Here is a 15,709-nt window from a genome sequence, read left to right on the forward strand (position 1 = left end):
GGGCACTCAGCACCAAAAAGGTTAACCATCACCGGGCTGTATCGTATTGGCACCGACTGGTGAAAACCGGCTCTAAAGATTCCCGCGCTTTTCACCTAATTAGAAGTAAACGTTTTTCCCCTTTCCCCAACCAGCCAGTCACATGGTCCAATCAGGGCGTTGTCCGGTTGCTTGGTAACATTGCTCCTCCTCTCTTCATCCACCTGTGGGAATGTCCTTGGTTCCCAGGGGCAAGTATTTTGTTTCGGCTACCAAAACCCCAGTTTCTCTCTATTCCCCACCCCCCCCCAACTTTCATCTCCATTGTGTCAACACTGAAGCCCCAAAGATGGCCTCACTCAAGACAGTATCAGAGTTGACACCACGGAGAGAAAATGGAGAGGGGAGCAAAGGACACGTTCGCTCTCAAAGCCGATAGTTCAACCGAAGTGCAAGAGACTGGGCTTCACTGGATTTCCTTAAGCATAGCAGCGACAGAGTTCACACACAGTGACCTTCACGCGAGGATCCCAGGAGTCTGCAACTTCGGACGTCTTTGCGCGAGAAGGTGACCATGGTTTATGAGCATTAAACAGGGATTGGGGAAAGCAGTATGGGTAACATCACAAGCTGTGGGTGGCCACTGTAGGAAGTTTCCCAGCCCATTAACGGCTTCGATAAAGGAGACTATATATTTGTAGCTCAGAGTTGAATTGAAGGGTCCTTGGTGTTTTCTGAGCTTGGTGGTTTTCTTGCAGACGTTTCATGATCCAAGTAGCTAATATCATCAATGCCAGAACGGAGTGGGGTTGGAGGAGAACGAGGAAGAGGAGGAGGAGGAAGAGGAGGAGGAGAACAACTTCAGGTTCTTGGTGCTCTCTAACCTGTTTTGTTTTTTGTTTTTTTTACATTTATATCCCGCCCTTCTCTGAAGACTCAAGGCGGCTTACAGTGTATAAGGCAATAGTCTCATCCATTTGTATATTATATACAAAGTCAACTTATTGCCCCCAACAATCTGGGTCCTCATTTTACCTACCTTATAAAGGATGGAAGGCTGAGTCAACCTTGGGCCTGGTGGGACTGGAACCTGCAGTAATTGCAGGCAGCTGTGTTCTAATAACAGGCTCCTTACAGCCTGAGCTATTCTGGCCCTTCTTGCTGATGTTTCATTACTCAACTAGATAACGAAGAAGACTAAAGGTAACATCATCAGTGCTCATCATCAAATTACTGATGTTACCTAGTTTGGGTCATGAAACATCTGCAAGAAAACCACCAAGCTCAGAGAGCACCAAGGACCCCATAGTCGTTGTCCTCCTCCTCCCTCCAAACCCCATTCCCTTCTAGCACTGATGGTGTTACCTAGCTGGGAAATTAAACGTCTGCAAGAAAACCACCAAGCTCAGAGAGCACCAAGGACCCCACATTCATCCCCCGCTCCTCCTACTCCTCTCCCTTCTAGTCCTGGTTATGTTACCTAGTTGGGTCATGAAACATTTGCACGAAAACCACCAAGCTTAGAGAGCACCAAGGACTCCATGGTCTTCCTCTTCCACTTCACAACCCCCCTCCCTTTTAGCACTGATGATGTTACCTAGCTTGGTCGTGAAACATCTGTGAGGAAATAAGCAAGCTCAGAGAGCATCAAGGACCCCACAGTCCTCCCCCTCGCCTCCCCACCTTCCTCTCCACAAACCTCACTCCCTTCTAGCACTGACGGTGTTACCTAGTTGGGTCATGAAACGTCTGCAAGAAACCCAACCTCAGAGACCACCAAGGACTCCTCACATTAGTGGTCGCTGTTCAATTGGCACGGAACAAAAATATCCAGTGGCCAGAGATGAAGCCAAATTGGCAAAGGACCCACAGGGTCCAAAATTTTTATATATTGTATTCTATATGAATTAGACCTTTTTTTTTTTTTTTTTGCAAAGGGAGAAAGCAATACCTTCAAAATACTGTATAGCCGTTCCTCCTGGAGAACCGGGCGGGGGAATCCCACGATTAGGGCTGACCTGAAATGGAGAGACAGGCATGAAATACCATCCAGTTGGGTGGGAAAAATTAAGATGATGACTAAAATATTTCGAAGAAGGGCCATCGCCCTTAATTTCCGCTTGGTTGATGGCCTTTCGAAATCCAAAAGCATCGGTCAAGAATCAGGACCTCACATGACGTCCCAGTTCAGCGGATGAATTATTATTATTTTTATTATTATTTATTGGATTTATAAACCACCCTTCTCCCGAAGGACTCAGGGCGGTGTACAGCCAGGATAAAAAAGAACAATATACAGTTAAAATACAATTAAAAAACTTATTATACAGTATGGCTGAAATAATTAAGAATTAAGAATCTAAAAACCCCAATTAAAACCAGAGAAAAAATTTAAAATTTAAAATTAAACAATTTAAGAAAGCCCCGCACGAACAAACAAATATGTTTTCAGTTCGCGGCGAAAAGTCCGAAGGTCAGGAATTTGACGTAAACCAGGGGGGAGTTCGTTCCAAAGAGTGGGGGCCCCCACAGAGAAGGATCTTCCTCTGGGGGCCGCCAGCCGACATTGTCTGGCGGACGGCACCCTGAGAAGGCCTCGCCGGTGGGAGGGTACGGGTCGGTGGGAGGCATGAGGTAACAGAAGGCGGTCCCGTAAGTACCCAGGTCCCAAGCCATGGAGCGCTTTAAAGGTGGTTACCAAGACCTTGAAATGCACCCGAAAGGCAACAGGAAGCCAGTGCAGTCTGCGCAGGAGAGGTGTCACATGTGAGCTACGCGTGACTCCCTCTATCACCCGTGCAGCTGCATTCTGGACCAACTGAAGCCTCCGAGTGCATCTCAAGGGGAGCCCCATGTAGAGAGCATTGCAATAATCCAGGCGGGAGGTAACCAGAGCGTGAGTGACTGTGCATAGGGCATCCCGATCAAGGAAGGGGCGCAACTGGCGCACCAGGCGAACCTGGTGAAAGGCTCTCCTGGAGACGGCCGCCAAATGATCTTCAAACGACAGCCGTGCATCCAGGAGAACACCCAAGCTGCGCACTCCCTCCTTTGGGGCCAGTAACTCGCCTCCAACAGCCAGCCGCGGCTGCAGCTGACTGTATCGGGGTGCCGGCATCCACAGCCACTCCGTCTTGGAGGGATTGAGCTTGAGCCTGTTCCTCCCCATCCAGACCCGTACGGCTTCCAAACACCGGGATAGCACTTCGACAGCTTCGTTGGGGTGGCCCGGGGTGGAAAAGTACATTGAATTGCTCAAGTCTCTACGGCAGGGGTCTCCAACCTTGGCAACTTTACCACTTGTGGACTTCCACTCCCAGAATTCCTCAGCCAGCACGAGCTGGCTAAGGAATTCTGGGAGTCAAAGTCCACAAGTCGTAAAGTTGCCATGGTTGGAGATCCCTGCTCTACAGTACATAAGAATCTAGTCAACTAAAGGCCAGGACTAAATTGGTGCTAGATAAACAGTTAAAGGAACACAACTTTTGTGGCTAGGGAGGGACTAGAATTCACCATCTCCTGGTGATTGGCTCAAAAACACCCTGCCAGCTTTCATGCTGAAGGCGGGACTAGAACTTACCATCTCCTGGTGATTGGCCCAAAGTCACCCAGCCAGTTTTCATGCCTAAGGTGGGACTAGAACTCACTATTCCTGGTGATTGGCTCAAAATCACCCAGCCAGTTTTCACGCCGAAGGCGGGACTAGAACTTACCATCTCCTGGTGATTGGCCAAAAGTCACTTAGCCGGCTTTCGTGCCTAAGGCAGGACTAGAACTCACCATCTCTTAGGCCCATATTCACCCAACTGGCTTTTGTGGCTAAAGCAGGACTAGAATTCACCATTTCCTGGTCATTGACTCAAAATCACCCAGCCGGTTTTCATGCCTAAGGCAGAACTAGAACTCCCCATCTCCTGGTGATTGGCCAAAGTCACCCAACCGGTTTTCATGCCTAAAGTGGGACTAGAACTCACTATTCCTGGTGATAGGCCCAAAGCAGGGGTGAAATACTACCAGTTCGGACCGGATCGGCCAATCCGGTAGCGATGGCGGCAGGTGGTTCAGAGAACTGGTAGCAAAAATCACAGCTGAGCCGCGCAATCATCAGAGCCTTTTTTTTTTTACTTTTAAAATAATTTTTTTACAACCTATTCGGCTGAATAGGTTGTAAAGAAATACTTTGAAAAGGTAAAAAAAAGGCCCTGACGATCCCAGCTGAGCTGCCTGATTGTCAGATCCTTTTTTTTTTACTTTTAAAAGCATTTTTTTAACAACCTATTCGGCCGAATAGGTTGTAAAAAATGCTTTTAAAAGATAAAAAAAAAAAGGCTCTGACGATTCCAGTTGAGCTGGGCTGCATGTGCAGCCAGCGAACCGGTAGTAAACCGGTTCAGATTTCACCACTGGCCCGAAGTCACCCAGCTGGCTTTTGTGCCTAAAGCAGGACTAGAACTCAGAGTCTCCTGGTTTCTAGCCTGGTATGTTAATAGAATAGAATAGAATAGAATAGAATAGAATAGAATAGAATAGAATAGAATAGAATAGAATAGAATAGAATAGAATAGAATTTTATTGGCCAAGTGTGATTGGACACACAAGGAATTTGTCTTGGTGCATATGCTCTCAGTGTACATAAAAGAAAAGATACCTTCATCAAGGTACAATATTTACAACACAAATGATGGTCAATGTATCAATATAAATCCCTTAATATTAATTAATTGCTCCAGGAAGAATTACTTCTCATCATCCTCAGGGTCACCATTTTTACCGTGCAACATTTTCAACATTTTTAATACCCCCAGCCACCCGCCTGGTTTTTCAGCGAGATTGAAAATCCAATTTTAAGCACATCATCTGGCCGGCGTCCAAGTGAAATGCAGGTAAGATTTTATATTCTGAAAGCAACCCTACCTGTGTGATGCTGGAAACGCTGCTGGTTTTCCTCTTTAACGATCCTTCCTGGCAGACGGTCAGCAGAGAGTTGGGAAGGATGGAGCGGAAGTCATTGAAGGAACGCCTCCGTATCCCGTCCAGTTCGCTGGAGGCCCGGTGGGAATGGGGGGACACTTTGGGGAAAAGCTTGGACAGCAGAGCCTCTTCTGAATGGCTGTAGCGACCAAACGCTCGGGATATTCCGATTAGGCAAGGCAGGGCATATTTGCACAAATATTCTGGAAAAGCAAGAAGTTGGGTGTTTATTTACCTCCGAGATGGCGAACCTGTGGCACGCGTGCCAGAGATGGCGCACAGAGCCCACTCTGCTGGCACGCGCACGGTCACCCCAGGTTAGTTCTTTGTGGCTGTTGTGACCAAGGCCCAAGTAGGAGAACAAAAATTAATATTTGTTGTTACAAGCAGCAATGTTACATCGGAAAGGTATCTTGCTTACCTTTATCCTGGATCTGTGGAGATTGACACATTCCTAGGAGAACTTGCATCACTTGTAAAATTGGCTCCAAAACCTGTAACAATAAAAGCCGGCAATTATGGGCGGAAGGGGGAGGAGAGGGGGAAAGGGGGGGAAAATGATACATGGATTGATTATTAATGTATAGTAATTTTTGAAGATATGAAAATAAAATTTAAAATGATATTGGGGATGCTTGATTGCCATTTCAGAAAGAAAAGGAGAGAGAAGTAGAAGGAGGGAAGAAAGTAGGTAGGAAAGAGTAGAGAAGGAGGAGGGGAATAAGAAGGTTAGATAGGGTAAGAAGGGAGGAGTGGAGAAGGAGGAGAGGAAGTAGTAAAGCGAAGGAGATGAAGGATGTGAAAGTAGTAGAGGGTAGAGAGGGAGGTTGTGAATAAAGGAAGTGGCAATCGGGCAGGCCTGAATCAGTAATAAATGAAAATTAATGATTAATGATAGATAATAGTTTGCACATAAATATGATGTTGGAAAATGGAAATAAAAATTATTTATAAAATAAAAGCCGGCAATTAGAAATAAAAATCTAGGGGCAGAATTAACATGACGTAAACACGTTGAACGCTGTTGTTTTTTTTTAATTTGAATTTATATCCCACCCTTCTCCGAAGACTCCGAGCGGCTTACACTGTGTTAAGCAATAGTCTTCATCCATTTGTATATTATATACAAAGTCAACTTTTATTGCCCCCAACAATCTGGGTCCTCATTTTACCTACCTTATAAAGGATGGAAGGCTGAGTCAACCTTCGGCCTGGTGGGGCTTGAACCTGCAGTAATTGCAGGCAGCTGTGTTAATAATAGACAGACTTAGTCTGCTTAGTCTGCTTATTCTGCTGAGCCACCAGAGGCCCAGGTTGTTAACAAGAGAGGATAGCATAAAATGACAAAACATGAACAGTAATGTAAGCTACAGAATGAAGTAATAGCGTTAAATGTCAGAATGTTGAAACAAAGCAGGGGTGAAATCCAGCAGGTCCTGACAGGTTCTGGAGAACCAGTAGCGGAAATTTTGAGTAGTTCGGAGAAAAAGAAAAAGAGCAGCAACGGCTCTTGGGCTCTTTGTAGGAAAGCAACGTTGCTACATTGGTTTCTAGTCGGCATCTCTTGTTTCTGAACTTCGTGGGGCTTTGCCAAGAAAAGCCTTTGGCAGGGTGCCAAAGAAGACCAAGGTTTGTGATATGGCCGAAGGACTTTTTCTGAAGGACTTTGTTTTGGAATTAATTTGGACTAAGCTGAGAACGAAGTAATTCTCAGCTGTTCCAATGAAATACGTTTGTTTAGGACTGATTGTGCCTGGTAATAACTATTTGGGCCTAGGTCACAACATCCGAGAAGCTTCTTCAGCTCTGACTGGATGGTGGGGAATGGAAGGGTTTATACTCCTCGCAGACAGTTGATCATTTGCATTCTTTGAGAGAGTCCGTTGAGGCCACTTGGAGAGGTTTATCTGTGTCCTCAGGGTCACCTGAGTGGTACAAATGGGTGTGGAGCCTTCTTGGAACTGTCAAAAGGACTGTGTGGTGGAGCTGTGCTTTCTGCACGATGTTTTTTTAGCCCTGTGTCTTCATTGTTGAATACAGGCACGGGCTGTTGAGGGTGAGTTTGTGTTCAAGAAGGGTCCTCACCCATTTGCACCACTCAGGTGACTGACGACAAGCGGCCTCAATGACTCTCTCAACGAATGCAAATGACCAACTGTCGGCAAGGAATATCTGTCAGCTTGCCTCCGATCAGTACCCAGGAAAATAAACGCCCAACTCCATATGGTTATAGAGAATGGTAATTTTTACTGAGTACGTCTGATTGCAAGAAAAGTAAAGCAAGATCTGAGAGTGGGTGTGACTTACAGATACATTTCCCCTCATTCATCCCTCCTCCCTCCAAAGGCCAAACAGATCTAGTCCAATGTCTTTGCCTTCATGGGCCACGTGGTGTTCTTCTTCCGATGTTAAAAGGGCCGCGGTGTGGCTCAGGCTGTAAGAAGCCTGTTATTAAACACAGCTGCCTGCAATTACTGCAGGTTCTAGTCCCACCAGGCCCAAGGTTGACTCAGCCTTCCATTCTTTATAAGGTAGGTAAAATGAGGACCCAGATTGTTGGGGGGGGCAATAAGTTGACTTTGTATATAAATATACTATTTATATTAGACTATTGCCTTACACAATGTGCCTTATACACTGAGTCTTCGGAGAAGGGCGGGGTATAAATGTAAACAAAAACAAAAAAAATGTAAGCCGCCCTGAGTCTTCGGAGAAGGGCGGGATATAAATGTAAATAAAAAATTTTTTAAAAAAATTCTTCGGTCTGCTATGCAAAGATCGTTGATGCCAGCGGGCGTGTCTGACTGTTTGAATTCCTTCTCACTCCTCCTTTCAATGGCAGCCGAAGCTTAAAGAGCCACAACCCCCATTAATCTAGCATGACAACAACTAGCAATAAAACACTTAACAAAGTAATAAAACAGTTAAACATCCTACTACGTAACTAAACACTTAAAGTAATAAGCGGAGGCTGACATTATCATTCCTCCCATTTCCCCACCTTCCAGTCAGAGCTGAAGAAGCTTCTTGGGTGAGAAGCAAACGTCTTCAAAAGAAAAACCAGAAAGTCCGGTTGCCTCTTGAAAAAAAGCACCTTTGGGACTTTAAAATGATAGAAAAAATAAAATAAGTCAATGCGTTGAATGGCACGTGTCCACTCTTACCTGCTCTCTTAAAGACGCATCTCTGTAGGCCACATCGGACAGCAAGGTCACTAAACAGAAGCTGAAGTTTTCTGCGACTGGAAGGGTGCCTACAAGTGTGGTAATTAACGGAACAGGATTGCGATTAAGCAGATGAATGCACGCCAGCGATCCACCCAAGACCAAGACGTGTGTTGTGGCTCCGGCCCCCGGATCTTCCTCCTCCCTGGCACCATCTCAGATTCCAGCTGCAGGCCAGGAGGAGGAGGAGGAGGAGGAGGAGCTGAAAAGGCCTCTTTCCCCCGACCCCTCCTCCTCCCTGGCAACACCCCACTGAGGATCAATCTTGGGTAGATGCGAAACAGCGACGCCAAGAGAAGCGTGCGCAGCAGAGGAAGGGGTGGGGCAGGCTCAGGGAGTGCTGAGTCATGGAGCCACACCCCACAGGGGATAAAAGCAGGGAGAGTGCTCCGTAGGCCCTTGTGTCGGATAAAGTTACGGACTACTGGCTCTTGGACTGCTTTCGACTGAAGGCTGGGATTACCTGTGAGAACTTTAGATCATCCTGCAGACTCCTGGTTGCCCTGGCAACCATCTGTCGGCACTTGCTAAGTGATAAGGACTTGGCTGGCACGTGAAGGAACATTGCCAGAACTTTTGTTGCCAGAAGGAACCTAGCCAAGTGTAAATAAATTGCTGGCAGACCGCCTCGGCTGGTGTATTGTTTTGGGAAGGAAGGGAGGGGACAGAACAACGTGGAAGGCTCAGAGAGCTTTTTAGTTTATTAACCATCTAGATATGAGCCAGCAGTGTGCAGCAGCTGTTAAAAAAGCCAACACAGTTCTGGGCTGCATAAACAGAGGGATAGAATCAAGATCACGTGAAGTGCTAGTACCACTTTATAATGCCTTGGTAAGGCCACACTTGGAATATTGCATCCAGTTTTGGTCGCCACGATGTAAAAAAGATGTTGAGACTCTAGAAAGAGTGCAGAGAAGAGCAACAAAGATGATTAGGGGACTGGAGGATAAAACATATGAAGAACGGTTGCAGGAACTGGGTATGTCTAGTTTAACAAAAAGAAGGACTAGGGGAGACATGATAGCAGTGTTCCAATATCTCAGGGGCTGCCACAGAGAAGTGGGAGTTGGGCTGTTCTCCAGAGCACCTGAGGGTAGAACAAGAAGCAATGGGTGGAAACTGATCAAGGAAAGAAGCAACTTAGAACTAAGGAGAAATTTCCTGACAGTTAGAACAATTAATCAGTGGAACGACTTGCCTGCAGAAGTTGTGAATGCTCCAACACTGGAAATTTTTAAGAAAATGTTGGATAACCATCTGACTGAGATGGTGTAGGGTTTCCTGCCTGGGCAGGGGGTTGGACTAGAAGGCCTCCAAGGTCCCTTCCAACTCTGATGTTATGTTATGTTATGTTATGTTAATTCAATTTATTTGCCCCCTCCCAACTCATTAGTGAGCCACGGAAGCGAACACGGTGCTAAACCTTCATCCCTTTTCTTACTGCCTTGCCTCACAAATCCAGATTTAAGAAGCTGACATCAGGTAGTTCTAGTCGAAGCCAATGTTTCTCAACCTTGGAGATTTCTAAGAGGTGTGGACTTCAACTCCCAGAATTCTCCAGCCAGCATGCGGAATTCTGGGAGCTGAAGTCCATGCTGTTGTGGCCTGCCAGCGGCCAGCAGAGCTGGCACAGAGTCGGACAGTGAGGAGGTTGGGGAGGAAAATGGGCCAGTCCTGGGGGCTGGGGAAAGCTCAGATGTGGGCTCTGCGTTGGAGGCAGAGAGGGAGCTAGATAGCAGCGAGCCAGAGGAACAACTGGAGCCCGTTCCCAGTGTGCGCATGCACAGAGCTGCCAGAAGACAAGAACAATTCAGAAAGCAGGGTCGACTCGGGAGTAAAGCCACACCTTGGAGGTGATTGTTTAATTGTTTTTAATTGTTTAATTGTTTTTAGAATTGTATTTATTGCTTTTAAATGCCTGTAAACCGCCCTGAGTCCTTTGGGAGATAGGGCGGTATATAAATATAAACAATAAATAAATAAAAAAATTGGCCCCTCCCATAGGAAACAAAAGAGGAGCGAACGGGGAAGAGGCTTTTGCAGGAAACAATTTGTTCGGTCAGTCATTTCAAGAGTGGAAAGTTCTGTTCGTGACTCTTAAGAGACTCTGTGCCAAGTTTTGTACTGTGTTTGGAAGCAAGGTACGTGGCATCTTGCCAAGCGAGATAAGTTCTGTGTTGATAAATATTCCTTTGAAAAACTGCTTGGACAGGCCTTGCTGACTGCGAATGAAAGGAATTCACAGTCGTGTAAATAAAAGGGGTTTTGCTGGGACCAAGACTCTGCTTCCTGCTTTTTAAGGGAGCCTAGGTCAGAACACACGCATCTTAAAGTTGCCAAGGTTGAGACATACTGGCCTAAGCCTAAAATCTGACTAAACTGCCCCCTCCCCAAAAAGTTTAAAACGTCACCTCGGCCTTTTCGCGAATTGCTTTCTTCAATCCATTGCACTTTGGGAAGGCCCCTCAGTAGCCGGAGAAGGTAAGGGATGAGCGAATCTTTGTGCTGGAAGAACAAATTCTTTTTTAAAAAAAAATAAAAATAAAAGAAATGTCACAACCCCAACAGAATGCATGCCGGGAAATGTTATCTCGATACTCTTAAGAATGAGGCCAAGCTTAGCTCAAAGGCACTGCACAAATGATCAGAATAATCGGCACCACGCGGCTAATAAGATTAAGCAGAAAAACACAGAGAAACGTTTCACAAAAGAAACAACCTATTAGGGCGGTGTTGGTCAACCATGGGAACTTTAAAGAGGTGTGGACTTCAACTCCCAGAATTCTCCAGACAGCAGAGGGAATTCTGGGAGTTGGAGTTCCACACACCTAAAAATCGCCCAGCTTGAGAAACGCGGCTTTAAACCAATTAACTTGGCTAAACAAGTTTAGCAGACATGAGACATGACGGCGTTTTAATAGTTTTATTTCGGTATAATTAGTTCGTGGCCTGGAGAACCCTGAGGAAGGAGGGGTTGTAAATCTTTTTTTTTTTTTAATGGTAATTGTGAATAAAGGGAACTGTACCTGCAGGTCAGACTCTATGAGAAAAATTCCCAGTGCAATCACAGCATCTCTGCGGCGCTCGTCCAGCTGAAAAATCCCATGGATATCCACGGGGCACATGCACATAAGTTTTTGGACCTATGGGAGAAAGAAAGGGGAGGATATACAGGTAAACCTCAATAGGGTGATGTGGTGGCCTAGCGGTGGAGCTCTCGCCTCACAATCAGGAGGCTGTGAGTTCGATCCTAGGTAGAGGCAGATCTTTCTCTCTCTGGGCACTCTGCATTGGCAACAGGGAGGGCATCCGGCCATTAAAAACACTCTGCTTGCCCCACTGAGTTGCCCAGACCCTAACCCGCAAAGGGATTATGAGGTCGTTAAATGATGATGATACAGGTAATCCGCACGATGAAAACTGAGCCCAAAATTCCTGCTGCTAAGCGAGACCGCCCTTAAGTGAGGCTTGCAAATTTCTGTGGCTAAGCCAGACATTTTGGTGAGTTTTGCCCCATTTTACGACCTCCCTTACCCACACGTGTTAAGTGAATCACTGCAAATGTTAAGTTAGTAACACGGTTGCTGAGTTACTCTGGCTTGTCAGAAGGTTGTAAAATGGGACACTTATCAAATGTCTGGCTTAGCAATAGAATTTTTTTTTAAAATTTGAATTTATATCCCACCCTTCTCCGAAGACTCAGGGCGGCTTACATTGTGTTAAGCAATTTGGGGGTCAATTTATGGTCATAAGTCAAGGACTACCTGTATAAACGTATAGCATATTCATATTGTACAGTGCCATCCTACATATGTTATATGCAAGCTCTAAGCAATTCAATAGGTAAATCTTTTTAAGATCACACTTCTTCTTTTATTAACTTATTTTTTAATCCCTTGCAGGGTGGAGTCTGGGCAACTGAATGGAGCTGAGTGTTTACTGGCCGGATGCCCTTACTGTCACCAGTACGGAGTTTTGTTCAGCAGATATATCCTCATCGTGCACAGAGAGAGAAAGATCTGCCTCTACCTAGGATCGAACTCACAGCCTGCCAATTGTGAGGCGAGAGCTCCACCTCTAGGCCACCGCACCACTCTGACATCACACTTTGAGATACTTTTCAGAAATCAGTATTTCTGGAACTAGTATTTATTTATATCCCCTTTTTGTTCTTTTACTGTCCTTAATTCTTCATTGCTCTCTGACCACTCAATAGAGGTACAAAGATATTATCCCAACCCGCTTAAATGCCACTGCCATAGAGAGTTCATGCAATTTGGTAGAGACCAGAACAAATCTTTCTGTATTATTGAAATATTCTTATCCAATTTGCCTACTAAACATCCCTAAAAGCAAAATGTCTAGGGAAGACATCATAATAATCAGCCAAAAATAAAACTCATAAACACGGGAACCAAAGCCACATCATTACAGGGGTGGTATTAAAAACGTATGGAGAGCTGTCGCTAGAAAACCCATAGTGGTGAATATGGTCTCAAATGAAAACCTGAATTGTAGGTTAGGTTAATATAATCCGCAGAAAGACAGGTGAATGAGAACCAGCTGAAGATTAACTTGATGCAGAAAAATTGTAGAGAAATCTGCGATTGTGTGTGTGTGTAAGAACACAAAACGGGTTTGCAATAACCACATATATGCATTTTCTTTTAGTTTGCTTTCTTTTTACTGTCTGCAGTTGACTTTAGCAAATGTTTATTGAAATCCGGCAAAAGTTTATTTTTACTTCAGACCTTTTAACAGTTATAACTTTACAACCTTACAAGAAAACAATCAGTCTACCCTGATAAAGAAACAGCGAATACATTTTTACCAAAACCACCAAACAGTCACCAAGTTTAGAAAGAATCTCTCTAAACCAGTGCTTTCCAAAGCTGGCAATTTTAACCTGCGCAGAGTTCAAATTGCAGAATTGCTGGTAGGGGAATTCTGGGAGCTGAAGTCCACACATCTTAAACCTGTCAAGTTTGGTGGAAAAAAACTGCTCTAAACTAAGAAACTGATCCTGTGCTTAATTACTTTAAAAAATTCCACAATAATCTAGGAGGCTTACTCCCAAGCAGAACATTCAACAGATCAGTTCAGACATAAATCTGATTTAATCTAAGTTACTCCTACATTGGGTAATAATAAAAATTCACCAGAAAACCAAGGAAGAATGACGGACTGTACTTGTATTGACTGATAGATCATCCTAGCAAAAAGGATGTCTACCAATTAAAAAAAAAACTTAGAAGCAACTGAATGGCTTGAGAACACATATATATGCTGCAGAGACCAAAAGATATTACAACATTCCTTTTTTTAAAAAAGACAACGAAGAATGTTTTTGAAACTACATTCCTAATTGCACAGAGAAAAGCGTAAACACAATTCATATGTGTAATATAGAATAGAATAGAATAGAATAGAATTTTTTATTGGCCAAGTGTGATTGGACACACAAGGCATTTGTCTTGGTGCATATGCTCTCAGTGTACATAAAAGAAAAAATACGTTCATCAAGGTACAACATTTATTGTATAAATAATATAATATTTAAATAATAATATTAATATTTAAATAATAATATTTAAATAATATTAATATTTAAATAATATAATATAATATTGTATAAATAACATAAGATTGCTAGAGCACAAGCATTTCCTAATAATGCCGTACCTGGTTATGTAAATCTTTGTGATCACCTGACAAACAGGTGGATTATCTGACAAAGAAAAGCACTGAACTTTCACTCAAGTATGGGCCTCTGGTGGCTCAGACTGCTAAGTCTGTTACTAACACAGCTGCTTGCAATTACTGCAGGTTCAAGCCCCACCAGGCCCAAGGTTGACTCAGCCTTCCATCCTTTCTAAGGTAGGTAAAATGAGGACCCAGATTGTTGGGGGCAATAAGTTGACTTTGTATATAATATACAAATGGATGAAGACTATTGCTTAACATAGTGTAAGCCGCCCTGAGTCTTCGGAGAAGGGCGGGATATAAATGCAAATAAAAAAAAAAAAGTTCACGCTATCATGTCATCCCTAATTCTTTTTTTCTTTAGACTAGCTTAGCCAGAGCCAAAACCTGCAGCCGTTCTTAATGCGGTTTAATCTCCAGACCTTTGATCATTTCAACTTCTTTGAACTTTTAGAATAGATGGGACCTCGGAGGTCTTCCAGTCCAGCCCCCTTGCTCAAGCAGGAGACTCTATACTGTTTCAGACAAATGACTGTCCAGTCTCTTCTTAAAAACTTCCAGAAGAGACTGGACAGGCTCTTGTCTGAAACAGTCTAAGCTAGGGTCTCCAGCATGAGCAAGGAGGCTGGACTAGAAGCCTCCTTCCAGCTCTATTCCGATTGATTGATTGATTGATTGATTGATTAATTGATTGATTGGAATGGTCAATGGAGGAGAAGACCTCCAAGGTCCCTTTCCAGCTCTATTCTAATCGATTGAAATGGTCTAGGATCTCCTGCTTGAGCAAGGGGGCTGGACTAGAAGACCTCCAAGGTCCCTTCTATTCTGATTGATTGATTGATTGATTGATTGATTGGAATGGTCAATGAAGAAGACCTCCAAGGTGCTTCCCAGTTCTATTCTGATTGATTGATTGATTGATTGAAATGATTCTAGGGTGTAGCTGGGGGACTGGACTAGATGACCTCCAAGGTTCCTTCTATTCTGACTGACTGACATTGATTGATTGGAATGGTCAATGGAGGAGGTCCCTCCCAGCTCTATTCTGATTGATTGATTGAAATGATTCTAAGGTCTAGCTGGGGAGCTGGACTAGATGACCTCCAAGGTCCCTCCTAGCTGATTGATTGATTGAAATGATTCTAGGGTCTAGAGGAGGGGGGCTGGACTAGATGACCTCCAAGGTCCCTCCCAGCTCTATTCTGATTGATTGAAAGGATTCTAGGGTCTAGCTGGGAGGGGGCTTGACTAGACGACCTCCAAGATCCCTCCCAGCTCTATTCTGATTGATTGAAAGGTTTCTAGGGCCTATCTGGGGGTGGACTAGATGACCTCCAAGGTCTCTTCCAGCTCTAATTCTACGATTGATTGATTGATCGATCAGTTTCCGCGGCCAGCCCTCTTTATCCTCCTCCTCCCGGCTGCTCTCGCTGTCTCCAGGCTCTGCCCCGACAAGCCCCCCGGCGCCCCCCACCCGCGCGACCCCCGAAGCCCCCCACCCGGCTGCACCTTCTCGAGCGGGGCGGGTCTCTGGACGGCGAGCGAGCGGGCGAGCGACAGCACCGTGTTGAAGTAGAAGCCCCGCGACGAAGCCGGGCTGCCCTGCCTGTCGGAGCGCGCTGCGGTGACGGCGGCCGCGGTGGCAGCCGCCGCGGTCGCCACAGCCAGCGCCGACATCTTGGAGGGGAGCGAGAAGCCGCCTCAGCGAGCCGTCACGGCCGGGCCACGCCCCTCACGACCGGGCCACGCCTCTTACGCTCCCCACGCAAGGAGGAGGCCGGCTCGTCTCGCGAGAGCTGCCCCGATCGCGACGCAGAGATGGCTTCGGCGCA

At 45.2% G+C, this 15,709-nt stretch overlaps 1 protein-coding gene across 3 annotated transcripts in view; it reads right to left on the reverse strand.

The window, feature by feature from the left end:
- PI4KA (phosphatidylinositol 4-kinase alpha) overlaps nt 1–15,607 on the reverse strand; it is a 103,322-nt gene extending 87,715 nt beyond the window's left edge. For all 3 annotated transcript variants that reach the window (XM_058158132.1, XM_058158131.1, XM_058158133.1), the window contains exons 1-7: nt 15,387–15,607; nt 11,201–11,317; nt 10,586–10,679; nt 8,115–8,203; nt 5,372–5,444; nt 4,894–5,153; nt 1,931–1,997 (exon numbers count right to left, since the gene is read on the reverse strand). In XM_058158132.1, the coding sequence (XP_058014115.1) occupies nt 1,931–1,997; nt 4,894–5,153; nt 5,372–5,444; nt 8,115–8,203; nt 10,586–10,679; nt 11,201–11,317; nt 15,387–15,554 (868 nt within the window). In that variant the 5' untranslated portion in view covers nt 15,555–15,607. The remainder of the gene's footprint in view (nt 1–1,930; nt 1,998–4,893; nt 5,154–5,371; nt 5,445–8,114; nt 8,204–10,585; nt 10,680–11,200; nt 11,318–15,386) is intronic.
- Nucleotides 15,608–15,709: the final 102 nt, after the last annotated feature.

This window comes from Ahaetulla prasina, chromosome 15 (assembly GCF_028640845.1).
Source record: "Ahaetulla prasina isolate Xishuangbanna chromosome 15, ASM2864084v1, whole genome shotgun sequence".
In the NCBI taxonomy this organism is placed as follows: Eukaryota; Metazoa; Chordata; class Lepidosauria; order Squamata; family Colubridae; genus Ahaetulla; species Ahaetulla prasina.